The sequence below is a fragment of the Balaenoptera musculus genome, chromosome 2 (assembly GCF_009873245.2).
Source record: "Balaenoptera musculus isolate JJ_BM4_2016_0621 chromosome 2, mBalMus1.pri.v3, whole genome shotgun sequence".
In the NCBI taxonomy this organism is placed as follows: domain Eukaryota; kingdom Metazoa; phylum Chordata; class Mammalia; order Artiodactyla; family Balaenopteridae; genus Balaenoptera; species Balaenoptera musculus.
The window spans coordinates 20,043,862-20,070,725 of record NC_045786.1 but is presented as its reverse complement, the minus strand read 5'-3'; the positions used below and the strand labels follow the sequence as shown (position 1 = coordinate 20,070,725).

Sequence of the window (26,864 nt, the reverse complement as noted above, 5' to 3'; positions counted from 1 at the left end):
ACTTCATCTATACAGTTCTCTAGTTGCATGATTCTTTCCATTCTTTTTAGGAAGTACAATATAAAGATCTATTTTTGCTCATAAAAATATCTCTAGGTAAGACAGTGAACCTGCAGACAAGCAAACTGTACTGCAGCCCTTTTGGCATTAGTCCCCTGATCTTATCTGGATCTGAGGGGCCTGGCTAACCCCTGGTCCAGGGCTGGAAACATGACTTAGGGGTAGCCAATGAGAACCATCCAGAGACTTCTACACCACAGAAAGAAGCAGTAATCCTGGAGCCTCTGAGGCTACAGAAGTCCACACAACAGCCAAGCTCAAGAGGTAAGAAAATGGCCAATGACACCAGTGGACCTTGAGGATTGGGGGCAGGGGAGGTTTGGGCATGGCATGAGCCAGAAACAATCCATATTTTCCTTTAAAGAAGCTTGTATTGGGTTTCTGGTACTTGCTAACTGTGCTGGCTACACTCACAGTTTAACACCAAGACAATGCCCCAAACCATGTAAATCTTATTACTATGGGTTTGGTTTTTAGAAACTTCAAGTACTTTTTGAGGTAAGGATAGGAAATGAGATTCTGAAGTATATACACGTGCTTGAGGGAAGGGCCCTGTATTTTCATTAGCCTCTGAACCTTGGTACGTGAATGAATCGACCGTTTTTCATTACATAAGAGCTGGTCACCCTCCAGTAGTTAGATGGCTATAAGGACACTACCTAACTGGAAACATTTGCTTATTACTAATGTTATTCTCTTTTATATCCTCTGCTATGCAGATTAATTCCATATAGCAGATAATTAGGAGAGGCCAAGAAAGTCCCTATATAGGTCTGTCTTTTAAAAAAAACTCTAATGCCGTAAACAGTTGTTTGCATACCTCGCCACATATTTTTTAGTGGGGGTTGGGAAAAGTTGACCTAATTGGAATTCAGGGCTGTTTTCCTAAGAAAATACCGTATCTCCTGGATTAGAGTAGAAAAGTTAACAGCTGAGCTTTCTTTTTTGAAAGCTGTATTAAACATTACCTGCATTTATGTTGTTCTTCTTTAATATTAGCTGGAGTCTAGCATTTAAATGAAGGCTATAATCTACCTGTAATTACAATTCCATACCACCACATGCATTCTGTGCTTTTATTTTATGAAAAAACTAATTTCAAATTTCCATTGCAACTAAGCTGAATACAAAGTCTTAATGATGGAGGCCTGTGTCCTGGTTACAGAAACACGGCGACTGTCCTTTGGCCTTAAAACTTCAAGAAGGGCACTTCAAATGGCTTCGTGTTTGCATGTTTCAGCGCCAGAGCGTAGGAATAGACTCTGGCGTCCACTGTCAGATGTTCATCAGCTACCAGAGCTAGAGGAGGCGAAGAATACAAGTCAGATAATGAAGTTGATAACGGATAATAATACCCCTTATCAGCCAATCAGTGTTTACTGAGTGGCTACTATGTGCCAGTTCCTGTGCTAGATGCTGGTGGTATAGTGATGAACAAGACGTTTCCTGCCTTCAAGGATCTTACTCTAGCAGAAGAATAAAGGATGTAAAAGCAGGACTACGTTTCCAGCATGATATAAGAACAAGAAAAAGTTAAAGACAGAAGAGCACATATACCAGGTGATGATTCTATGTTTTAAACAGCAAAGCTTTAAGTTTATAGATCCAACTGTTACTTCATAGATCGCTCACTACAGGGCTTTGTTGCGCTGAAACTACACAGTAATGATGATTCATGCATCCTCTCCACTGTCAGGGACACACACGTTCCATGTGCAAGTTAAGCTGTGTGCTCGGAGGGACTGGAATGAGGTCTCTGAATCTGACCACAAGGGTCTTTCATGAGAACTTCTGTTTTACTCAGGTGGAAGCCCCCAGATTTCCAATCCGCCCCTTGTTTCCCAGCCACTTGTTAAGGAACAAGCTCAGAGTCGGTTTGACCCTCAAAGGCAGGGTTCTGTCCTGCTCATCTGTGCCAGCAGGTGCTGGGCGAGTGCTGAAAGCTATTCTTCTTAGCAAACTGAACTCCACGTGCCTTCCTACTCACTTCTCAAATGGTACATGTGGAATAAATAATTTGATCACTATATTGTGATGCTAGTAAAGCCAGGAACACTGGTTCTTTGCCCCTCCCTCTTCCTATATATACAGATCCTTCTACCTCCCTCACTATTTTCCCCCTCTTTTAAGGCTGGAAGGGAAGTTACTGGAAAGGAGAAGGAAGGAATTATTTTTAAAAGGACATTTTTCTAATACAAAAAATAAAAACAATAGCACATAACCTTCAAGCATTTGTGTGTCACCATTATCCCATTTAATTTTACTCCTGCCTCCTCAGAGGTAGGGGCTGTCCTACTGTTCCCGTTTAATGAGAAGAGCTAGGAACCTGTTCTGAGCTGTAACTAACACACAGTTGGCTGAGCCTCAATCCAGCCAGGCCTGTCGGCCTCAGAGTTGTGCTGTGACGGGTGGCCACGGCTCTCCCCGAGTAAACACCTCATAAATCACTGCATCTCCTCACGACGAGCACTTCTGACTCTGACTCTGGGATCCTAAGGTGGTTTCTACCTTAGGTCTGGTCTATAAAAAGGTAACGTAGGGATGGAGGCTGTCTGGGAACCTGAAATCCCAGCAGTTTTTGAAAGATCCCCTTGACTTTTCAAACACAGACATCAGAAATAAAACTGTACGCCACTGGTACTCACGGGAGGAAGGAAGAGACTGCTCCCAAAGCTTCAGGTCAAACAATGCTTCAAGTTAATTTTTGAAATAAAAACTTAACAGTATTCAAATTAGGAGATCACCCACTTCTTTGTTGTGAGTGACTGGAGACGAACCCAGCTGGCAGAGGAGCCCCCGAAGGCCCTGCCACATCTTTTGCAGTATCTCCTCCTGTAGGGTTACCGGAGGACATCGGTCCATGGAACCTTACTAATTTTTACAAAGTCCTATGAGACGGGCTGACCAGGAACCACATGTAGCTACACGACAAGTAGTTTACTAAGGGGCACGCTGCTAGTTAGTTCATTATATCAGCTTATCACACTGCGTATATATTAGATGCCTAAATGTTTGTTAAAATCTCCTTTAACTTAGACCCCACACAAAGAACCATCCAACATACTGGCATATTTGAGGATCAGTTAAGAGATTATTTACTATACCTTTGCATGGCAGGGGTTAAAGATTTAAGGTATAGAATAGTTTTGGCTAGTCAGCAGGCCTATATCTTGACTGTTCTGTAGGATTAAAAAAGCCCCTAATGAAAGCTTTCACTTGACATGGAATGTTTTGCTCTTATTTTCAAACTCTATGCCACCTGGAAAGGAAACTTATTATGTAGGTCAACTGCAGTCTTATAACAGTTTCTAGGTATTTGAGTTTAATGAGGAAGAAGAGAAAGAAATAGAATTATATTTAGTACCCCGTTGGTGGGGATGGGGAAAACAGAGAAAGTGGGGTAATCAAGAATGCTTACCATCAAGTCTCTTCAGCAGGTCATTCTTTGGTAAGGAAATCACTTCCACAAATTCTAAACAAACAAAGTGCAAATGAAAATAAAGCCGGACACCAAGCGAGCCCACCTGAGCAATTCACAGTGCCACGGCCGCTCCCGCTGCACCACACGGCACTCAAGGCCAGCCCCCGAGCGGGACACATACCTCCATCTCCTGAAAACAAACAGAAGGGGGACATCTCAGCAAGGCCCGGAATGGTCAAACACTGCAAGGCTTTTGTGCAAGACGTTATCAAAAAGGCTATAAGAGTTTAACAGAAACCTGGGTCTCTACTAATTTAATTTATACATGTGGTAAAATAATTCCAACAGTACAAAGTTATTGTTCTCCAAATCAAATGTTTTAATGGCCAAGTTTAAAGCATATTCTGTGATATGCATATATGTATTTTTAAACTTTGTTAAAATATACATAACATAAAATTTACCAATTCAACCATTTTTGAAGGTACAAATTCAGTGGCATTAAACACAGTCACATTGTTGTGCAATCATCAGCACTACGCATCTCCGGAACTTTTTCATCATCCAAAACAGAAAGGTGGTACCCGCTGAACAAGAATTCCCTATCCTCGGTGACCTCTATTCTACCTTCTGTCTCTATGAATGTAGCGATTTTAGGTAGCTCACATTTGTGGAATCACACAATATTTGCCCTCCTGTGTCTGGCTTAATTTCACTGAGCAAGATGTTTTCAAGCTTCATGTATCAGCATGCCTCGTTGCTTCACGGCTGAGTAATATTCCATTGTAAGAATAGGCCACGTTTTGTTTATCCATCTGTTAATGGACACTTGGGTTGTTCCACCTTTTGGGTATTGTGAATGATGCTGAATGAACACTGGTGTCCAAGTATTTGTTTGAGGCCCTGCTTTCAATTCCGGGTATTTACCTAGGAGTGGAATTGCTGGGTCACCTGCTAATTCCATGTTTAGCTCTCTGAGGAACTGCCAAACTCTTCCTCAGCATGTTATATTCGCTAGTTTGAAAACTGGGCATTTAAAATTAGCTGCAGTGGGAAACTGGAACACTCAGGAACAACTAAAAGGGATGGGAAATGGAAGACCTCCACTCTAACACATGATTTACGGTGGTGTCTGTGTCACCACCACCTTCTAGTGGGGCTGCGAGAGCACACGGAACCGACAGAGGCATTAAAGCCTCTGAATCCAAACTTGCTAAGAAATGTGGAGCAAAGAATTTCCCCAAAGCTTCACTAAATATGGAACTCAACAAAAACAGTTAATATGGCACTGTGCTGTAGCACTTCTGCCATTCTTACAATATTGACGGAGACAGAAATCAGAGTGATTTTGAAGATTTTCACTGTTTACGATTTAAGGCCTGTAGCTTATTACTAAGCGGGAATAAACTCCATATAGAAAGTATGGAAATTTGTAATTGCACATTTTTTATAAAGAAAGCATAAAAATCAATGAAGTGCTAAGAGAAAAACACTGAAATACATAAGATTAGGAAAATAGCCAAGAGTACCAATGAAGCATCTCTGAAAAACCATTATTCTATTAACAAAAATCAAACTAGTATCAAGTTAAAAGAAATTTAATGCAACGCAACCACTGTAAATGTAGCCAACACATGCTTACCTGGCTTTGGCTTAGGCCTTACGTTTTCAGCATCGTCTCCATTGATAGTTACGGTTACGATATGTGTGGTACAGTTTGACAAGCCTGGATCCATACAGACAGCTGGGGAGAGAAGCAGCAGATCACCTTTCCAGACACTAGTCAGGTGTCATTCGTTTCATCACTTAAATGTCTTTAGAGGAAGAGTGGGCTTGTAACTCATAGTTTATGTAGAAGTTATGCAGGGGAACTGGTTTCTCCTATTCCCTTAGTATATACGCTGTAGGCCTGCAGAGCACATGTGTAGTTAGTACTCATATTTTCCCCAGAGTTCCTGAGGAAAGTTTGGTAAATCTGAGGGGTTAGATGCGGTAAAATCCTTTCACCACATCAAGAAAGTCTTCTAGTGAGGAGCACAGCATACGGACGAGATGAGTAAGTAATAAAGCTTAGAATGTGGGAACCCTGAAAGGCACCCTGATTTCTTAATTCTTCTCCAACTTCAGTCCTTTATGCTCAGCCGTGCTCTCATGGGGCAGGGAGGTTCATTCTCAGGTGACCAGCCCTCATCGAGGATTTCTCTTCAGTGAATTAGCTAATAAATAAATCCCTGACCATCAAGAACACCCAAAGAATCAGCCCTTTCACATCCAGAACAATCAACTGCTTGGCTAATTTTCAAGAGTTTGTCCCCAAGCACACACATGGGAAGCAGCACGAACCTGGGGAACATTCAGCAACGTCGCCCTTGTAGCCAGTTTCTTCCTCGAGCTCCCGAAGAGCGGCTGCTTCTGGGCTTTCGTTCTCATCGATGAGACCTGCAAGTCCCAGTCACGTGAGAGGTGGGACAGGGAGCCCCCTTCTTCTAACACACAAGCTGCCAAGCCACGTGTGAATAATCAAGCAAGAGGTTTGGGAAAAGTGGGCGTGCAGATAAAACTGATTCAGGTTTTGATCTTTTATAGAAAAATTAAAGGCAAAAGAACACCCCTGGGCAGATTTAGTAGGTTGTGTTCCTCGTGTTTAGACCTAGATGTTTTTGTGAGCATCTCAGCATCAAGGTTGTTGTACAGCACGGACCTCCTGGGCGGGTAAGTGGCTTGGTGGTGGCCAACTGGCCCCAGTTTTAGACTAGTCATGTGACTACAGCACAGGAAGCCTGTGCTTTTTTTTGTTTCCTCACATGCGAGTTGGGGACAGTGTTTCCCATCTTGCCTTCCTCCCTCAGGGCCATATGGAGGGCCCTGTAATGCAATGCTAGGATAAATGTCACCTGGGAGGGAGAAGATCGGGAAGGAGGGAAGGAGGGAAGTAGGGGGGAGGGGACTGTGGGTAACACTAGTTCACTGTGAGGAAGGAGTAAACGGGCCGAGTGGGAGGAGGCCAGCAGCATCGCAGATCCTTTCTCCTGAAAGGAATTTACAGGATGCAAAGAAAAAGTGAAAAGTGGGCTATTCAATCACTTTTGTTTTTTTGGGCCACACCACGCCGCCTGTGGGATCTTAGTTTCCCGACCAGGGGTTGAACCGGCGTCCCCTGCAGTGGAAGCTCAGAGTCTTAACCACTGGACCACCAGGGAAGCCCTCAATTACTTTTAAAGTTATTAATTTCTTCAGTGAAATGGCAAGGAAATGAGAAAGAAAATAAAGCTGTTACTTATGTGTTACTATGGGATGGACTCTGAAAATACAGAACTTAAACCACTAATGATAACTGAGATCTAACCTCTTCAGATGGGAACAAGCCAATTAAGTCCTATAAGGATGCACTGCATTCAATTCTAGATACTTCCTGTACAACTGAAAAAATATTCTAGTTGAAATTAAGATGATTTCCTTGGCCTGTATACATACAGGAGGATCATGGTTCTTTCCCATTCACAGTTTCTGGAGTTAAGAGCCAGGCCTAGTTATTACCGTAAATTCACCAGAGGCAGGTCATTAGTGATGGAAAACGAATTACCTTGACAAATTAGGAAAAAGCAATGACTCACAAGAGGCTAGAAAGAACGCTGCAAAGAGGAGGGCAGGTGGCCTGGAAAGGTGAGCTGTGATACCGCTACGGGTTAGCGGATCACTGGAGTGTGGCCTGGAGTGCCTCACTGCAGAAGTGGTTTTGTTTTACTTAAAACTGCATGGACAGATGAACAGGTGTTCAATGTCTAAGCTCTGCCGTTCTCAGGCTCTGCCCTGGCTCAGTCCAATAGTCCCTGAGGGGCCATTCTACTCCCCAGTGTTCAGTTACTCACCGGCGGGGAATTCTAGGCAGTAGCCCCCCATCGGGGGTCGGAACTGCTTCACCAGAATGATGCATTCATAGTGAAGGGTTCTTTGCAGCAAGGGGATGACCGCCACACCTGCCAGCAGGAAATAAAACCAGGAAACGCCAATGAAAGGTCAGGAACGCCAGGAATTTGTTTACAGCAATCTAACTATTGATAAAAGCCCACATTTTAAGAAATGCTGCAGCTGAAATCTGTCTTGTATTTGCCATTAGCAATAGGAAGTTAATTTAAGCTACAATACTGGCAGTTAACTTTGGAAGTTATTCTCATTAAAAAAAAGCAAGGAAAAAATAATCACACTTCCATGTTACTTAATTTGTCTTTTTATAAAAAGCTTGTTTTTATTGCCACAATTTCTTTAAAATAAAACTGAAACTAGAAGTAAACATTTAGCCCAGGGTCCAGGACAAATTTTGGTCTACACGAACCTCTACAGGCATCATTTCTTGCCCTGCTGCAGCCAGGCCGCTGCTGAAGCTACACTGATCTCTGTGCTCTTGGATTTCCTTTAAGCAATAAATCAAGTAAGTTCCAATGTTTGTCGTATATGCTAACTAGACTGAACTTCATTGTTTTAGGATAAAAGACCCTTTCTCCCAAGTTTACCTGGCCTTCAAACCAAACCTAAACCAAAAACCACTGGATTCTGGAAAACACAACTGCTCAGGAGGACCACTCGGCTCCTCTCGCTTTCCCGGTAGGAAAACACAGCAGCTGCGGCAGCTGCTCTACTTCCAGGAAAAACAGAACACAGAACAAAATGGAAAAATACAAGGGAAAAACAAGAAAGACCTATTGCCCAACTTCCCCTAGACCAGAGGTGGTTTTCAGGACTGTTTCTGGGATCTTTGCAGTCAAAGCATTCATGCCTGGAAGGGAAAGTGAACTGAATGAACAGTCTTTTCCTAAGTCGTTTCCTCATCAACTTATAAAAGCAAGCGGTCGGAAAGCGCCAAGTCATGCCAAATAAGTTTTCCAAACGAAAGGCTCTCACCCAGATCCTCTGACCAGAACGCAAAAGATTTCTAGAAGTCATAACACATCTAGATACAGTATGTGGCTTCAAATTACACTGACTTATGTTTGGCCTTAAGTATGATGACATCTTCCCCTCAAAAACACTGTTCTGAGCTTAGGTAACAGGAACCGGAAGTTATTTATAAAGAAAGCTTGATTTAGTTACATAGTGTTGCAAAATAGAACGCCAGAGTTAAAGATAAAAGATCATACTTGAAGATAACCCTGCTCTGAGGTCTTGGTTACAGTAAAAAACCCTCCTACCCCCAGTCTCCTAGTCCTGTGTGGGACTTCCTTTCGGGAGAGTTCTAACAGGTTTGCACTCATACCATCAGCCGACTGGCCTTTCCTCGTTGTCCGCTTCACAGTTTCCCAAGTTCTGTTCAGGCAGACAAGAAAAAACAAAAGCATTAGTGCTGAAGAGGAGACTTCTTAGGTTTTGTGTGTATAACCAGCACCTTACAGGTGCAAAGCATGCAAATGAGCTAAAGATAGCGGCCAGGAACACCACGCAATAAAGATCTGTATCAAAAAAAGAGCCAACCGTGCTTTCCCACAGCTTCTAAAAATTATCAGAGAAAACCACTGCCTCCTACATCTAACTCTCTACATCTAAATAGAGGGCCTGCTCATCACTGGAGCTGCCTTTCAAATCAGCTTTCAAATCATTTACTCAAAACACTTCAGTTTGGATCATAAATTTGCGAGAGCAGCACAGCTGGCGATCACAGCTTTAAAGGCAATTAATCAGTCAGTGCAAATCCAGCCCCTTTGCAAATTCCAAAGGATATCCTGCATAATGTAAACCATTGAGACGGTTATTTATAGTTTAGATTTTAAAAGCTGTCACCTCAACTACACAATTTATGAAAGTAGGACCTTCCTATTTATTAACTGAGGAATTAATAAATTTAGATAAGTACTCTGCTTTGCATGTGTGAGATCCTGTCTAAAGGGAAAATGGTCCCTAGAAGAACAAGTGGGGTGAGCGGCTCCTGATCCCCCCTTACAGCTTTATTCCTGACTAGCTATTTGTTTCAGGGAACCCAGTACTGACGATCCGGTTACTGGAACACCATGTTGTTTAAAGGGGGAAGGGCGTATGAGGGAATTTCCTCCTCACTCTCTTAGCCCTTCAACAGAAAAAAGCAGCGGTTAGAGATGGGGGTAAAGAAGCAAACAATTTTGATTTAAAAGAAGGAAGACATCTGGGTGGCTCCGGAGAAAGAAAGAAAGGCATCCACATCCGACATCTCTCTCCCTACGGTAAGACTGAGTGTAAGAGGTACTCCTTGGAGGAAACCTCGTACTTTTTATCTGGTTGTCCTTGAGGCTTGGACCTTGCCATATTTCTATTAAAAAGTGTCAGAATTTAATCAAGTTAAAAAAAAAAAAACTTTCTGTAAACTGTAGGTCTTTTAGTATTGCACCCAAATTCTAAAGGGCAAATATGTCAAAAATGAACCTATGAAAATCAACCAGACTACCAGGACGACTCACAGCTGCCCACATTCCTGTTAGTAGCAAGAAGCCAACCAACAAGCCATTCTGATAAGTCAATAACTCGCAAGTGACAAAACACCTTCTGGCCCAGTTCTCTCTGCTGCCTCCTACGGTTAGAGTCCTAAAGACTGAAGAAGACAGTGCTGGGAAAAGCACTGAAGGTCCCATCCCCAACACACTAGGAATAAAGGAAGCAAAAAGAGGAGCATCATTATAGTGCTTACGATGAAGTAAATAAGCAGTATGGAGCCATAAAATAGGTACGTATTTATAAGAAACAGTAGAACAAGAGCGCCCCCCAAGAGCTCCAGTCATCTCAGAGGGACTCAGAAAGGAGAGACGTCCATCTGATTGTTGTCTTAAAAGCCTCTTGTAGCTTTAGAATTCTGATTCTGGTTGAGTTACTCCATTTTTAGTCTTTGTTATAAGGAAAGCCTGTTTTACTTTCTTCCCTCTGGTCAACCAACTCCAAGAGGCAGGCAGGGCGACAGAGGGTGAGTTCAGCTCTCTCCTGAATGTCGATACAGGGGCACATAGCCGGCACATCTTTACTCTCCCCAAATCAATTCCATACCCTCTTCCATGAATGAGACAATGGAACAAAGGATTTTCTAGCTGCAATTTAACTCTTCTGTACATGCAATAGTTTATACATTTATAAGTCATAGCCTACTGTAAAGTACTGAGATTCATTCTTCGAAGCTTGACATTCGGGTATGCAATGTTAATGTTTCACACAGGCGCTCCCCGGAGGCTGCAGGGCAGCCCTACGTATGGACGGATGCAGAAGACCGTGCTGTAAACAGGCCGCACAGTGTGGAGTCTGGGAGACCTGAGGCCACTCCCGACTACTGAAGCAGACTCTCCGGAGGTGAGACCGAATCCTGAGTATTTGGAAACAAATCCCCAAGTGATTCCGAGGCACATCCCTGACGAAGAAGTGCTGGAAGGAAGAGAGGACAGGGGCAGGTGCACAGCCACATGGGCCCCAACCAACACGTACTCTTCACACTAACCAGTGTTAAGGGCTCTATTTTGTGTTATAAACTTAACTCGACAGGAAGGAGAACCAAGCTGTATCATGGTAGGTTGGGCTCTAGGCTCTGGCTACGTTTTCACAAGTGTTAAGTACGTGTGCACCTGTCGTGTTCCCCAAGTCTCGGGCCTCACCACACCCAGCTCACTGCACGTAACAGGTACCCCTCCCGCTCTGTGGATGGGGCGTAGTGTGCTTAGCTTTCTTACTTCGGGTTTACCAGTGCTATGAATATCTTAGTGTTCCCGATGGCTCTCCAACATTGAACCTTATTACTGTTTTTTGCTACTTTAGTAGATATAGTCAAAAGTTGTTTAAATCATTGGCAAGTTCATGTACTTTCACACTGACGATAGATGTATTTATTTCCTTACGAAGAAACTTTATTCTTATTTGATCACTTAGCAAATAGAGTTTTTATGTTAATGAATTTATATCACATAACCTGGATACTAAATTTAGTTATATTTTCCTATTTTCTCATTCTGTTTTGCTCCTTTTTGTATTTCATAAGTAAACGTTTAGCGCATTTTTTTCTGTTATTTATAATATACAAAATTACTAAACAGAAAAGTTGGAAAATAGAAGAAAAAGGCTAGTCACATAGCTGCCATTAATATTTTGCTACAGTTTTCCTTCTAGCCTTTTCTTACACATTATTTGGCAGAGTTTAAAAACCATATATCCGGGGGCTTCCCTGGTGGCGCAGTGGTTGAGAATCTGCCTGCCGATGCAGGGGACACGGGTTCGAGCCCTGGTCTGGGAAGATCCCACATGCCGCGGAGCAACTAGGCCCATGAGCCACAACTACTGAGCCTGCGCGTCTGGAGCCTGTGCTCCGCAACAAGAGAGGCCACGATAGTGAGAGGCCCGCGCACCGCGATGAAGAGTGGCCCCCGCCTGCCGCAACTAGAGAAAGCCCTCGCACAGAAACGAAGACCCAACACAGCCATAAATAAATAAATAAATAAATAAATAAATAATTAAGAAAGCAACTTAAAAAAAAAAAATCTCTGGTACTGTTTAAAAAAAAAAAGCAAAACAAAAAAACCCCATATATCCAATATCCTATTTTGTTATCAGCTTATTAACTTTTCTGATACCGCTAGGTTGTCTTCATGATCTGCTGTGGAGATGGCTGCGTAGATTTTGCCAAATGAATACACTGTAACAATTATTTCTCTGTTTTTGAGATGCTTAGGTTAATTTCAATTTATTTGTCTTTTAAATTTATGATGAACATTTTTCATGCATAAATCTGATTCCAAATAGTTTTCTTAGCATAGTCTTAGACACCGCAGGCGCCAGGCCCCAGGAACTCCCTCCCGGCCCTCACCCACATATGTCTTTACGGCGACTGGTACACAGTGTGAAATGCTTTACAAAACTTCTTTCCCCCCAATTTTCATTTCCATGAGCAAGGTGTAAGCCTGTAAGTTTTACCTCAAACCCAGTAGCATTTTCTCTTAAATTCTAATTCAGAGATAAAAACTGGTTTAATAGAAGGAAGTCACCTGTACTGTTAATTATTCTGCTGCTTTATCAGCTTAAATTAGGCTTGGCCCAAAAGTTTTAGGTTCACCCTAATCTTCTTGGGAGAATGGTGTTAAAACAGCTTAACTAGATTCTTTACTTAAGACAGAGTTTACAGTGAGGAAAATATCAAAGTTTATGCCAAACACTAAATAGAGACCCTGAGAACCCAAATCCTCAGCATTTTACAAAAAGAAGAAAAAAATACTTTACCTTGTTTTACCAGTAGGATCTCTGTAAGTTGTTTTTTCAAGCTTGACCCATTTTCCTTCTGAAATTAACTAAAAGATCAGATAGTAAGTCGGGAAACTTTCAAGCTGAGCTGTTTTTTATTTAGTTCTTTTTCCTTTCAAACTTTTTGTGGCTCTCAATGATCATGCTTCCCTCCCCAAAATTTGTGTCCAAGTTTTCTTTGTGTCTAAAGAATTGAAAGTTGTTTTTCTGATGGTGGGCCTGCTGCTCTGTGGAGTTTTGGAGGTAGGACTGAAGAGGTGAAAAGAAATGAGAGTTGGCAAATTCTTGGGAGAGGGGAGGACGGGGGCACCTAGAAGGGAGCATGAGGGAGGGAGGGAGGGGTTTATTGGGATGCTCCTAACCTTCTCTCCTCTGATCTGGGTGCCAGTCACGTGCGTGCGTTTAGGATGTGAAAACTCAGTGGCATCTGACTGTCAATGACTACACAGCAAAGCTGAATACAGGGATACCACGGCCAATGACTACATTTCCCATAATGACACATGGGTTTACCACCCAGTCTGAGGGGCACCCAGCATCGTTTTGCCTGGATGCCGAGGTTAGGTTACCAGGACTAACTTACCTACAGACTATACTGACTGAGCGCAAAGGTGCACTGTGTACATAAAGCAGTAAGTAGCCTTTTTCTTACTATTCTATCTGTCACTTGTCGCCAGCAGCAACCTAATAATTATCAGCAGATCTGTTCACAGATAACACAGAAAGATTTTTAAATCAAAAAGAATTCCAGAAAGGTGTCAAGCTCAGAGTTCCAAAGATGAAGGATTTAAAGTTTATCCACTGCAATGGTTTCTGTAGGAAGAGACTTTTTAAAAGGTAAACTGGATAACACACAAGACATACATTAGTTCTGGAATTTAGACCCCAACTAACAACTTAGGTTTTCATTCTTCTTAAACACACATATTGAGACCACAAATAGCTAACCAAGATGTGATACCTAGGGATGAAATGTCTAAGCCCTAAAACTCACATATGATTTATTTTCTTCTAACCAGAGAAACTTTTAATAAAAATTGAAACAATAAGGTCCTACTGTATAGCACAGGGAACTATATTCAATGTCCTGGGATAAACCATACTGGAAGAGAACATAAAAGAGAATGTATATATGTGTATAACTGAGTCACTTTGCTGTACAGCAGAAATTAACACGACACTGTAAATCAACTCTACTTCAATAAAAAATAAATTAAAAAAATAAATAAAAATTGAGAATTTTTAAAATCAACAGTCAAAACTCACTTCAAAAACAGCCTCAATTTCACTAATACATATAATTAAGAATGATACACCACTGCTCTCACAGAAGAGCAAAATGCCCGAGTCCTAAAAAGGGAGCGGGAACAGTGTTTAAAACCTGTCTTAAAGAATGAAAAACAATCATTTGAAACAGCAAATAGTCTATACATTTCTTTCAAACTCAGCTTAATATGGCAAAGGAGAAGGGAAGTAAAAACAATGTATACCTCCTCTGAAATAATGGACTGCTTGGTATTTTGAGAAGACTCTGCTGGTTCTTGTTGCGCCATTTTCACTTTATAGTCCCCAGGCTGTAAGAGAATGAGATGTGTTTAGGCTACATTAATTTTTCTGAATTACACATTTGTCCATAGGTCACTGGTCAAAGTACTTAAATGGCGGAAAAACTTGTATCATCAAAGCTTGAGTTTCTCACGTGAAGACTGGGGAGAGCTGCCTCAGGTGGAACAGGAAATGCAAGGCCTCGGGAACAGCCAGGAAAGAACGGGAAGCGTCCCGGTGAGACCGACCCACGTCCTGACGCGCACAGACCTGGCCCTTAGACACAGCCTGAGATGCTCTGACTCCATCTTTAAAACGCTTTCCAAGGGGAAACAGTACAAAGATTGTACACCATTCCCAACGCCCGCCTCTCAACTGCTGTCCCTTATCAACCCTTTCCAGCGAAACTTTGAGTTGTTGGCTGGCTGTTTCTCCCTCCCATTTATCTTTGTGTGTGTGTGTGGGGGGGTTAAATGGATATACCATTCTAATAATTTAAAACTGAACAGTTCAGTGGCCCATCCAAAGTTTTAACGTGTGTCAACGTCACAGCTGCACATAATGAGTGAACTAGAAGCAAGATCTGTTAGGAAAGGGCAGGCCCCATCCCGGGGGCCATGGGCTACTACTTTCTCCTGGCATGTTCCCTCAATTCTGTACCCTGAATGGCTGAAAATCTTTCTTCTACCCTCGAAGTTGATTGATAATCTGGCTGTATATACAATTATGAGTTGAAAATCATTTTCTGGCAGCAGTTTGGAGACACTGTTCAGTGTCTTGCTTCTAAGAAGCAAACTGGGGCTTCCCTGGTGGTGCAGTGGTTAAGAATCCGCCTGCCAGTGCATGGGACACGGGTTCGAGCCCTGGTCCAGGAGGACCCCACATGCCGCGGAGCAACTAAGCCCGTGCGCCACAACTACTGAGCCTGCGCTCTAGAGCCCGCGAGCCACAACTACTGAAGCCCGCACACCTAGAGCCCATGCTCTGCAACAAGAGAAGCCACCTCAATGAGAGGCCCACACACCGCAGCAAAGAGTAGCCCCTGTTCACCGCAACTAGAGAAAGCCCGCACGCAGCAACGAAGACCCAACGCAGCCAAAAATAAATAATAAATAAAATAAATGAATTTATATAAATATATATAAAAAAAGAAGCAAACTGGCTGCTGCTAAGAGATTTGGAGTCACTCTGAGTCTAGATCCTTTCCAAGTGACCGGTGTGCTTTCTCTGGAAACCTGCAGTTATTTACGTCTTCACGGTGATGTTGGTGTTATTTTAGGGGATTCAAGTGGGTCCTTTCAATCTGGAAACTTCATTCTGTGCTTCCTCAACTATTTCACCGATAATTTCCTCCCCTCTGTTTTCTCTCTTCTCTCTTTCAGGAAATAATACTTAGCTGTTGGACTTCCTGAATCGATCCTCTGTCTTGTCTTTTTCATTCCTATTTTCTGTTTCATTGTTATTTTATCTACATTTCTCAGTGGCTATTCCAACCCTTCACTACCCTGAAGTTCCACAGTTCCTAACCTACCCCACCTCCTAACTTTAGCTCCAGGGAAAATAGAAACCATCGAACATCAACTCTCTTACCAACCATCTTAGAAGGAAAAGTGTCTGCTCTGTTTCTTCTGGGACCTAAAGTAATAATTAAACAGCAGGTTTCCCTACAACACAACCAACAAAACAAAACTTAAACAAACCTTCTCATAATCCTGTTCTCTGCTCCAAGCTTGCGGGACTTCTTGAAAGACCAGATGACACTACTGTGTATCTTTATTCAGGCCATCACTATCTACTCCCACACATCATCTGCAAGCTGGAAATACAAGTATCTCCGATTCCTAAACTCCTTTACCAACCATAACTCATCGATCACAAGTCCTCGAAATTCTACCTCTAACACTTCCTGAAAGTGTCCTACCCCTACTATCCCTGCTCTGGTTAAAAACCTTAATGTCTCCCACTTGGGATGAAATGATTTCCAAAACTATCTCCCAGACACTAGATTTTTCTTTACATTGTCCAACTTTCAACATTGCTCACAGTTATGTTACTATAAAAACTCCCTAAAATCACTGATGAATAAATGAATGAAGGAAAAGAGTGCAACTGGCTGGCTAAGTCTAGAGAGCCAACCTGTTCCTAAGAATCAGGTCGGTGTGGGGCCTGCTTAGGCTTGTTCTGAAGAAGAGTTCCTCGTCTACTGGTCTTTATCTAATTAAGTTAAACTCAATTTCAAAATTATCTTGGCAAAAAGTTAAAAGATTCACACTTTCTGATTTCAAAACTTACTATAAAAGCCACAATAATCAAGATGGTGTGGGTACTGGCACAAGCATAGGCTATATATAGATGGATAGAATTGAGAGTCCAGAATTAAACCCATAGATATACGGTGAATTGATTTTCAACAAGAGGGCCAAGAGAATTCAATGGAGGAAAAGAACAGTCTTTTTAACAAATTGTTCTGGGACTAGATATACACATAGATAAGAATAAAAATGAACCTCTACCTAATACCATCTACAAAAATTAACTCAAAATGGATCAAAGCCCTAATTGTAAGAGAGAAAACTATAAAATTCTGAGAAGAAAACATAACTTTAAATCTTCATGATCTTGGATTAGTCAATTGTCTCTTAGATAGGACACCTGAAGCTCAAGTAACCAAAGAAAAAACAGATAAACTGTATTTCATCAAAGTGTAAAACTTTTGTGCTTCAAAGGATACCATCAAGATAGTAGAAAGACAACCCACAGAATGGGAAAAAAGTTTGCAAATCTGATAGAAGACTTGTATGTGAAATATGTAAAAAACTCTTACAATAATTAAAAGACAAATAGCCTAATTAAAAATAGGCAAAGGATCTGAACACACATTTCTCCAAAGAAGTGTATACAAATGGCCAATAAGCACGTGAAAATATGCTCAACATCATTAGCCATCAGGGAAATGTAAATCAACACCACAATGAGATACCACTTCACTCCCGCTATGATGATTATAATAAAAGAGATAATAACAAGTGTTGGTGAGGATGTGAAGAAACTAGGACCCTCATAAATTGCTGGTAGGAATGTAAAACAGTGTAGCTGCTTTGGAAAACAGCTCCTTAGAAGGTTAACCACAGAGTTCCCATATGACCCAATAATTTCACTCATAGGTATATAACCAAGAGAAGTGACACATAGGCTCACACAAAAACTTGTACACAAATGTTCACAGCAGTATTATTCATAATAGCTCCAAAGTGGAAACAACCTAAATATCTATCAATTGATGAATAAATAAAATGTAGTCTTTCCATACAACAGAATATTATTCAGCCATAAAAAGGAATGAAGTACTGATACATGCTACAACATGGATGAACCTTGGAAACATGCTAAATGAAAGAAGCCAGCCACAAAAGGCCAAATATTGTATGATTCCATTTATATGAAATATCCAGAAGAGAGAAATCCATAACACAGCAAGCAGATTAGTGGTTGCCAGGTGACTGGGGGAAGGAGGGACTAGGGTATGGGATTCCTTTTGATGAAAATGTTCTGGAACTAAATAGTGATGGTGGCACATCTTGTGAATATACAAAACCTTCTGAATTTTATAATCATGAAGGTGAATTTTATGGTCTGTGAATTACATCTCAATTAACAACCACCACCTTTGCAGTCTTAAAATCCCCAACGGGTAAGTGTGTAGGATAGTTGGGATGTTGACTGGCACCCTGGGTCCAAAGGCTGACAAAGCCCAGAAGACTAGTTTGCAGAGTTCTGCTCTGGACTCAACAACACTGCACTGCTATACCACGCAACCATTTTACTGTCTGCTGGGTGCACATTTTGTCTGATGCTCAGTACGTATTTATGCTATATTATTAAAACATTATGAACATTGTTGCTTGCACAGTATTTTGTGGGCCAACCTAGGAATTACTCTGGCAAAGAAGCGAAATTTGACGCCTTAGGTAAGGAAGGATGACTATATGCTAAAGAAATAAAAATAACCACTTAATGAGGACGAGAGAAAGAAATGCCTATACATCTTCACACTCATTGAAGAAGAGTGAAGGGGGGGGAAGGGTGCTAATCTATACAGAGTGATCAGGAAAGGCCTCTTTAATTTGGTGACAGTTGAACAGAGGCATGAAAGTAATAAAGTAGTAAGCTACATGTATGTTTAGATATTTAGAGACAGTCAGCATATGAATTATATGCATACAGCATAAGAAAACAGGCAGCTATTCCTCTGAAAGTACCCCAGATGGTAATTTATTAGGTAAACTTTTAACTGGCATTGGTTTACATCAGACAAACAGTTTACATTATTACAAGCAATCACAGTAGCGTGCTGCCCCAGATGAAAACGAACCATAGGTTAGTTACATCAACGGCTGGCTGCCCGTCTCCACCTGAGTGTTCCACACCCAGAGAAAAGAACTTTATCCACCTAGATTTTTATCTTCTAGATTTCCATTCCCTTCTATTAACAACATATACGTCAGAGGAGGAAAGTTTCCTCCACTTTTAGTTCTGACATTTCAGAGAAAGTAACTCTCAGGCAACCAAGCAACCCCATTTAGTGCACAACATAGAATCTTTCTAGAATGGTACAAAACACTTGGATTAAGTAAAAATTTCTACCTCCTTTAATGTGACGTTCTGACCCAAACTTCTTTTTTTTTTTTTAAACATCTTTACTGGAGTATAATTGCTCTACAATGGTGTGTTAGCCTCTGCTCTACAACGAAGTGAATCAGCTATACATATACATATATCCCCATATCCCCTCCCTCTTGCGTCTCCCTCCCACCCTCCCTATCCCACCCCTCTAGGTAGACACTAAGCACCGAGCTGATCTCCCTGTCTGACCCAAACTTCTTAAAAGCAGAGAACTGCAGTCCTTAAAAGTACACGTGCCACCAGAACAGCAGATAGGCGGAGCTACATAACCTTTATTTTCCTCTATGAAAAAATTCATAATCTGGATTCCCAGCAGACAAAATGTCAGTAACACCTAATTTAGAAGAAGAGGTCCTTCCCCGACCCCCACGTGAGTATCTTTAGGGGCAAAGGGGCATCTAGTTCCTTCAGATTTACATGACACTTCAAGGCATTTATGTTATCTGCTGGGTCCCCTAATGTTTCTCTTTACAGCTGCCCTCAGATTTTCAAAGGGATTGTTGATGGGCTAAAAAAGGTGAAAAAGCCCTATTCTGAAGGATGGTTCCTCATCCACCCCTCTTCATCTAACTAAGTTAGCTAAACTCAAGTACAAAACAGTCCCAGTAATCAAAAATTGACCCTCAGTTGGCAAATGCTAAACTATTTATAAGCAGTTGTTTCAAACAGACTGTATTTTAAAATGTTTAAGCTAAAATGTTAGAGGTCTAGAAAAACAAAAAACAAGCTCCAGACATAAGTTACAAAAAAAGAAAGAAAAAAGTGGCTAACAGGGCTGGGCCTCTCGAGGGTAATTACTTGGAATGCAATCAGCCCCAAGGGGAACAGTATTCTCTGGCAATCTATTGACTGTGTTAAAAACAAAAATGGGATTAAAGAGTGATTTCAGAAGTCTATTCTTTACCACGCGATTCCCAAAATGTTCAGGATTGTGAAAGCAGGTCAAAGATATTACTGAAACAGAAAGAGAATATTATTCTTAGCGCCATTTCAGAAGCAGAAGCTAAATAGTGAGGTGCGGGGCTGGTCACCAGCACAGCTCTTCAGAGGCCAGAGCTCTCCACGCCCAGCTGCGTGCTTGCCTCCAACACCACCGTGATAGAGCTTTCCTAAGCCGACCCCATGCTATTTCGAGATTTAAAAGTAAAGTTTAATTTGAATTTTATCCACTTCATTAGCTAGAACTTAAGGTCATCTACATTTTGCTAATAGGTGTATGTTATGCGTAAAAAAACCCACAAAAACCCCCATGTACATAACGCTGAGTGTTCTAATTCACATAATCTGTTTTAACCTACTTTGGTTTGAGCAGAGAAGGTCTATGATGTGTCAGATGTGTGATTTTTCCAGGGCACAAAAAACTCCAGTGAAGGAAAATGTCACAGGATTCTTTGAAGTCCTGTACAGTGGCAGGCAGCAGTGTCTAACTAGCTTTGTGAGCGTGGGCAGTTCAAAAGTTCAAGTATACAGCAAGTGCAAAGTGACCACTATTCCTGCCCTGGGGACCTTATACGCAAATAACCAGAAGGGCAAATGCCTGCTAGAAAGATAATGCAATACCAAGGTGTTTTAAATGAGGCACAAATCACATCCACTTGGGAGGCAGGGAAAATAGAAAAGACTTTTAAAAAGCTGCTATTAAAAGGCAGTTTGATACTAAGATATGATTTAGAGACCAAGAAGGCAGGGCAAGCATTCTGAGTAGAAGGAACCCCATGAACAAAAGCAGAGATACTAACTGGGGGAAGGGTTGAGAAATTACAGGAGAGTTTGGCAAGCCCTGGGGCTCTCAACCTTTCCCTCCCTACGCCCTCCAAAAAAAAAAAAAAAAAACCAACCCCAAACAAACCCCACAAATAACGGATGATGTTAACAATTAACAAACACATTTCCAAAGGCTTACACGGATTCGGCTGGATGCCTGCCCCTTTCCCCCAAATTTGCTGGCAAACAAAGCACTCAACAACCTTAACCGGCAGGCCACAAACTCCTGCTGCTAGGCACGTTCCTCTGGGTTTAGCACGTACAATTCTCCACTGAAGGGAGGAAGATAAACGATCACCTTTTCACAAACTTGTGTATTTCAGTATTAGGAACAACAGCTGGATTCAAGTTAAGTGGGAGTAAGATTCAAGAAGTTAAACTGAGAATTGCAAAAGTCAGGCTGCAGAGTTTGCGCCCAGGCTCCCATCATTCACTTATTACCATACCCGAGTCCCTGCAGCTTGCTGAGCTTGCAAAGTGAAGCAAAAATCAGAGCAAGAAATCACACACTGGTTAATCTCTCCCAGCTAATAGCTGAGTATTGTAAACACCATCTATACTCAACCAAAGATGTAGGAGCTCAAATCGTAAGCAAAAACTTCTGATTGACAAATGAAGGTCAGGCAGTTGGAACAGTTTAATAACTGAATAGAGAAATCAACAAGGCAACTTGAAAGAAATTAAGTGGGAGATCAATATTTGCAAAAAATAACGATTGTGTTAATAGGCATGTCTAAAATGCTATTCTAAATTCTTTCAGAAAAATTACACAGAAAAGCCACTTGATTTATAATGAACAAAGTATCAATTAGTTTTGTTATATTTAATAATCTTGGTTAAAATCATAAAGCTTCAAAAATTTTAGTTTTTTTAAAGATAATATTTTGATCAGTCTTCTTTTGTACCATCTATGGTAAAATTTTGGTATCCACATCAAATGGATTCACTTTAAGTGAGCTTTTCTTTGCTGACAATTATCCTCACATAACTTCCTGAAGTTACTTTGTTAATGATGCAAAGCCACTGAAAGCTTTCTTTTTTCTTTTCTTTTCTTGTAGGTGTAGGGGTTGTATGGGCAGGGAGGGACTGACATTTTACTGAAATTATACTTGGTGATTTATGATCATTAACCAAGTGATTTACATTAATTAAATCATTACCTTTAGTTCTGGTTGAGCAAGAGTGAACTGATTGTAATTACCCCTTGGAAAAGTTAATTGGTTACAGCCACAGAGTAATAAGACCAGTAAAGAACCTCTTGTAATTGCCCAGGAAAGAGATAACATAGGTTTGGACGAGGGTGGACCAGGAGCAAGCAGATTTAATTCCTTGCAGATGAGACTTTTTTACTTTTCCTAAAACAGTTTCTGGGGAAGGGGTTTCCAAAGCTAATTCCAAGGAGATGATCTTAAAGGAAACTGGGAGAAAGGGGTAGTGCAGTGTTCAAACTTGGAAACACTGAGTTTGAGATGTTGGTAAGATATCCCAAGTGGAGAAAACCAACAGGCAGTTGGAAACACTAATCTACAATATTAATTACGGATTCAGAGAAGGAAATGTTTTTTCATTATTTAATTTGGAATTGCTCAATTACCCCCCTATCACTTTGGCTACAGATATTTTTTTCGGCCCTCACGAGAAAAAGCAACTATTTCCACTGTTGTAAAGGTTTCATTGAAGAAACTTGATGAATATAAACAGTTGATGGCTAAATGAAGAAAAGGTAAACATGGTGGCTAATAATGAAAGCGAATTTAGCTGTACCCATTCAAAATACTGGAGTGTCTGTTTGTAATGTCAATTTATTCTATGCTGGTTAAATGTGTAACAAGTTACTTAAAATCAGCTGTGAGTAATACTAAAATGTCAGCACTTCTAAAGTATATAGCCTGAATAAAAGACATCTGCATCAAATCCCTTCCCTGTAGTGTCTATATTTAAGTTTACAAACTTACCTGCTTCTTTACAAATAACTGCAATTCTCACCTCAACCTCTACACGCAAGTTTCCTGGGCTTCCTCCCAGACTGACTACGTTCCCAGTTTCTACTTTCTCCTATACATCTATTAATTCCTATCTTCAACAGAAAATACCTTACCCAAATTAACCCCATCAGTGCTAACATTGCCTTCAGCTGCAACTTGTTTATTTCTAGGTCACATCAAAAACAAACATTTGAGTGACCACTCCATCCGGTATCAAGTCTCTCTTAGATCTGGCAGCCTGGCACCATTCTCCCAGCATCTATGGAATATTGCTTCTTTTCCCCCTCAAAACAGAAAGGATTGCGTAATCGTGGATCTCAGAAGTGCTACCGACCCACTACCGCCGCCCCTGCCCCAACATACTCTGCAACGGCACACTCCATTTACCTCCGCTTTGAAAATGTATGTTTAAAAGCACTGCTCCCAATTAAACCACTTAGGAACACTTTTGAGCAAAACAAAACAGGAAACAACGCATATTCCCGGTGGGGGGGGGGGGCGAGGTTCAAACGCCTAATGGGCAGAGAATCCTGTAATTATACGAATGAATACCTTTCTAAAGAGGCTTGTAATCGGTGGGGTTCTCACCTCTTTCTAATTTAAAACGACTTAAGATGAGCCAGTAAGAATGTGCAATTTTAAGGAGCTATCCGAAATGTGCGCCCTTAGGCAAAGGTGCCTGGGACAAGCCCAAGGCACGTAACTGTAAGAAGCAAGGCTAGGTTTAAAAGGCGTTTCTCAGCACCTAGTCATTTCTCTTTTCATTCATTTAAAGAAATAAATAAAAGTGAACTTCTTCGTTACTCTACTTTCTGACCGCCATCTGATAACGCCCTCGCGAAAGGAGTAGGGAAAACAGACTATAGGGTGATAGGGGACGGACGAAGAAGAGGGAAAAAGAATGGTATAACAAATTAGACTAGCATTCCTTAACAGTCTTGTGAATCCAGCATGGCATGGGTACGGACACGATCTGGCTGTGTTTTTGCAAGCTGCTACTTTTGAGAGGCTAGAATAAATGAACTTGACGCTCAAAGGCGACACCTCTCTTTTCCTCTGTTCTCCCAAATCTACCTCCTCTACCACCTCCAAAGTCCAACTCCCCAGGACCGTACAGACGTGCTCGTTCCCTCTCTCTCACAACCCTCCCCCACCAGAGAAGCGGGGCCATGCCTCCCTTTGCAGATGCCTCCACCACTGCACTCACGCTAACATTTCACTCTGATGTTCCCTACTTTCTGTAGTACTCCGAGTAGCCCAGCTCTTCCACCCCAGTTCCTGGTTTGCCCCTGAACCTGCCCTCCTTTCCGCGCCTCGCGGGACGCGAGCTGGGTTCGCAGCCGGGGAGACGCGCTCCGCTGCCGGCATGCTCCAGGTGTGCTCCCTCCCTCCCCCGCCAAAGAGACCCTGCACGTGATTGGCCCGCGCCGAGTTACCTACTCCCAGGCGTGGGGCGAAGGGATGGGTACTCCTTTAGGAAGGGGGAGGAAAGGAGAAAGCACGGGTCCAAGGTAGCAGTCTCAGGAGATGCGGGGCTACTGCGGGAGCCGCAGGCACGCCTCGCGGTGATGAGAGAGGGTGCGCGCTCGCCCCCTCGCGGCACCCGTAGCAGCCCCGCTGGTGACCTAGCCGCAGAGGATTACCTTCCGGGGCAGTGCGCGGCTAGGCGAGAAAAGGAGCCCTGCATTTACAATCCTCGTCTCAACAGTTCTGGAATTCCTCTCCCGTGGACAGAACTGTGTGTGTGTGTGTGTGTGTGTGTGTGTGAGTGTACACTAAAAAAGCACGCCCCAAGATTTTTTCTCTCCGCTCCTTCTTCGCTCCTTCCTCCTTGCTTAATAGACCGGAAGTGTCCTTTAACCAAACCAGCTCGGCGGGCACTTCCGGGACGGGAGACCAGGGTTCCGGGAGGGTGCTGGGAGGAGAGGGAGAGGCGGCGGCGGCGGCGGCGGCGGCGGCGGCGGGGGTGGCTGGAGGATGAAGAAGGAGCATGTGCTGCACTGTCAGTTCTCCGCGTGGTATCCACTGTTCAGAAGCCTCACCATCAAGAGGTGAGACGAGAGGGGTTACGCCGGGGCAATGGGCAAAAGGGGATTGCGACATTTGGGGCGACTCCCAGCTCCATAAAAAAAACTGCAGGCCTGGATGGGAGCGCCAGGGCCGAGATTTCGACTTCCTAGTGGTATTTCGGGTGGGGAGATGAATGAAGTCGATCCATGTTTGCTGTGCCCCCTGTTGTGCGTCAAGGAGGGCGCTGGGGATGTAGAAGGGCAGTGTCGTGGCTCAGTGAAGGTCAGAGGCGGGCTGAGGAGCAGATGAAGCTAGTTTAGGCTTGGGAGTTCACCTTCACTGCCTTTAGAATTGCCAGTGGGGGGAGGTGATCAGCAGAACTGGGTAGTCTGGGCTTTGCCACTGACTAACCCGCTGGGGGACTTGATAGGTTTTGGTCACTATCAAATGAGAACAATGATACAGACCCAACCTCAAATTCCATTGTGAAGTTCCAACATGATAGTGTAGATGGAAAGCATTAGTAAAGTATACTTATGTGTTGCTAGGGATGGAAGCCATCTGGAAGAGAAGTGGAACAGGATTTGTTCTCTAGTTTTCTGGCCCACAACAAGGAATCTATGACCGGTTTGCAGGGCAAGCCGAGGATTAACTGTTTCATCCTTCACCGGGTCATTCGAGGTAATGTAGGCAAGGCAGCTAGGAGAATATCCCCAAATGTTCAAAAGCAGTCGTGACATCTGGAGCATGATGCAAGGGTAGGCTTTCCCACACTAAGGCGGATAGATCAAAGAGCTGTGTATCCACGGGTAGGATTTTCTGTCTTTTGGCGCTCCCCCTTTAGGCCTAGATTGCCACTTTTTTAGATATGCATCTTCCCTTTTCATTCTCGGTGCAGAGAATGTGAATACAGAGAGGGAAACTTTTGAGATCCTGAGTGTTTGGACGAGCCCAAGGAGATTATTCAAAAGACAGTTCTTTTCCATCCTGTTATTCATACATAGAATCAGCTCCCAGTTATCCAGGGTGTAATGGAGGTTAGAGCAACTCGAAGGAGGATGAGCTTTGCATTTGAAGATGGTTGAAGTCACACCAAAACAGAAGGAAGAGCTTCAACAGCAGCAGTGGACTTTATCTTCTTATATGATGTGCCAGTCCTTCATTATCTTGCATAATTGAAAGAGGCTTAGGGTCTGAGATGATGCTAGAATTATTTATTTTGTATTGGTGTGATAGAAGGTGTATTTGTGAACCTGTCAGACATTTTCACACGGAGTTCACTCGAAACTGCCATGTGCTTTGTGTGCAGGCACCTTTCGTCACCTCTGGCGGAGTTTTTCTTTGCCTTCAGCAGTAAAGTATAATGGTTAAGAACTGGACTCCAGAGTCAGGGCCATCTGTCTAGCTTGGAATTTTGGTTCCACCAGCATCTTGTGCAAATCGCTTAATCTCTCTAAGCCCCATCTGGAAAATTGAGAAAATAGTAGGATTGTCATGAGAATTAAATAAGATAAAGCATTAAAAAGGCTTACCACTGTTTCTGGCATATAGCACAAAAAGCTGCTCATTGTTAATGTTTTTGATTTAATCAAAGCTCCATTGAAGCAAAATAATTTTAGTTCACTTAAAATGTGTACCATTCATGTGAAGCTGGGAGTGGAAAATAAACCAAAGGGTGGGATTTTTGTTTTTACCAGTCTACAACTAAGCTGTGTTGCCTGAAAGTATTCTTTCCTCTGTCTTTGAACTATAACTCTAGTTAGTTCTGTGGTGTCATCACTGGAACCCAACATATGGCAGGATGTCCCTCCACGACCCAGGTCATTCTGGTGGAGTTGTGTTAGGTTTGTCATTGTCATTGTCAGCTTTAATGCTGAGAAACCATATTCTGGTTATTGACTCAGCCTTATTATTTGGTGTTTATTAATCAAGGTTCAGAGATGATTATGGAGGAAAGAATATAGAATCATTTTTTGACATGTTCTAGAACTTTGACTCAGGCTTAAGAATAAGTAGCTAGATGACTTTGGGCCATCCACTCTCCTTTCTAAATGTTTCTTTCTTCAAATATGAAAGTTATAAATAATCTTTTAAAGGCCCCTTCAACCTCCATTCCATTAGATTAGCTTGTCTTTGTGTATAGAATTATATCGACTTGATGGGATAGG

General features: G+C 42.2%; 2 protein-coding genes across 7 annotated transcripts in view; one reads left to right on the top strand and one right to left on the bottom strand.

The window, feature by feature from the left end:
* Positions 1–1,122: 1,122 nt before the first annotated feature.
* NUDT5 (nudix hydrolase 5) lies at positions 1,123–24,417 on the bottom strand. Of its 6 annotated transcripts, none has more exons than XM_036845073.1 (11): positions 24,330–24,417; positions 14,200–14,283; positions 12,689–12,756; positions 9,986–10,084; positions 8,733–8,782; positions 7,351–7,458; positions 5,825–5,920; positions 5,124–5,225; positions 3,663–3,671; positions 3,479–3,532; positions 1,123–1,359 (listed from the first exon to the last, which is right to left on the bottom strand). In XM_036845073.1, exons 2-11 carry the CDS (start codon positions 14,260–14,262, stop codon positions 1,250–1,252), a joined length of 759 nt encoding a protein of 252 aa, XP_036700968.1. In that variant the 5' UTR covers positions 14,263–14,283; positions 24,330–24,417; the 3' UTR covers positions 1,123–1,249. The 6 variants fall into 6 exon arrangements, with proteins under 6 accessions (XP_036700968.1, XP_036700966.1, XP_036700965.1 ...); XM_036845071.1 differs by lacking the exon at positions 24,330–24,417 and adding an exon at positions 24,123–24,278; XM_036845070.1 differs by lacking the exon at positions 24,330–24,417 and adding an exon at positions 24,127–24,278.
* The window catches only part of CDC123 (cell division cycle 123), a 55,884-nt gene continuing 53,386 nt past the window's right edge, over positions 24,367–26,864 (top strand). The window contains exon 1 of the mRNA XM_036845068.1: positions 24,367–24,737. Within this exon, the coding sequence (XP_036700963.1) occupies positions 24,664–24,737 (74 nt within the window). The 5' untranslated portion in view covers positions 24,367–24,663. The remainder of the gene's footprint in view (positions 24,738–26,864) is intronic.

Bases quoted from the DNA above. Each gene is read 5' to 3' on its own strand.
- NUDT5 (XM_036845069.1), bottom strand. From the start codon at position 23,644: ATGCCATGCTGGATTCACAAGACT. The intron at 14,284-23,620 runs GTTAAGGAATGC...ATTCTCTTACAG, and splicing joins CATGCTGGATTCACAAGACT to CCTGGGGACTATAAAGTGAA. The intron at 5,921-7,350 runs GTGAGTAACTGA...TGGGACTTGCAG, and splicing joins CTGCCTAGAATTCCCCGCCG to GTCTCATCGATGAGAACGAA.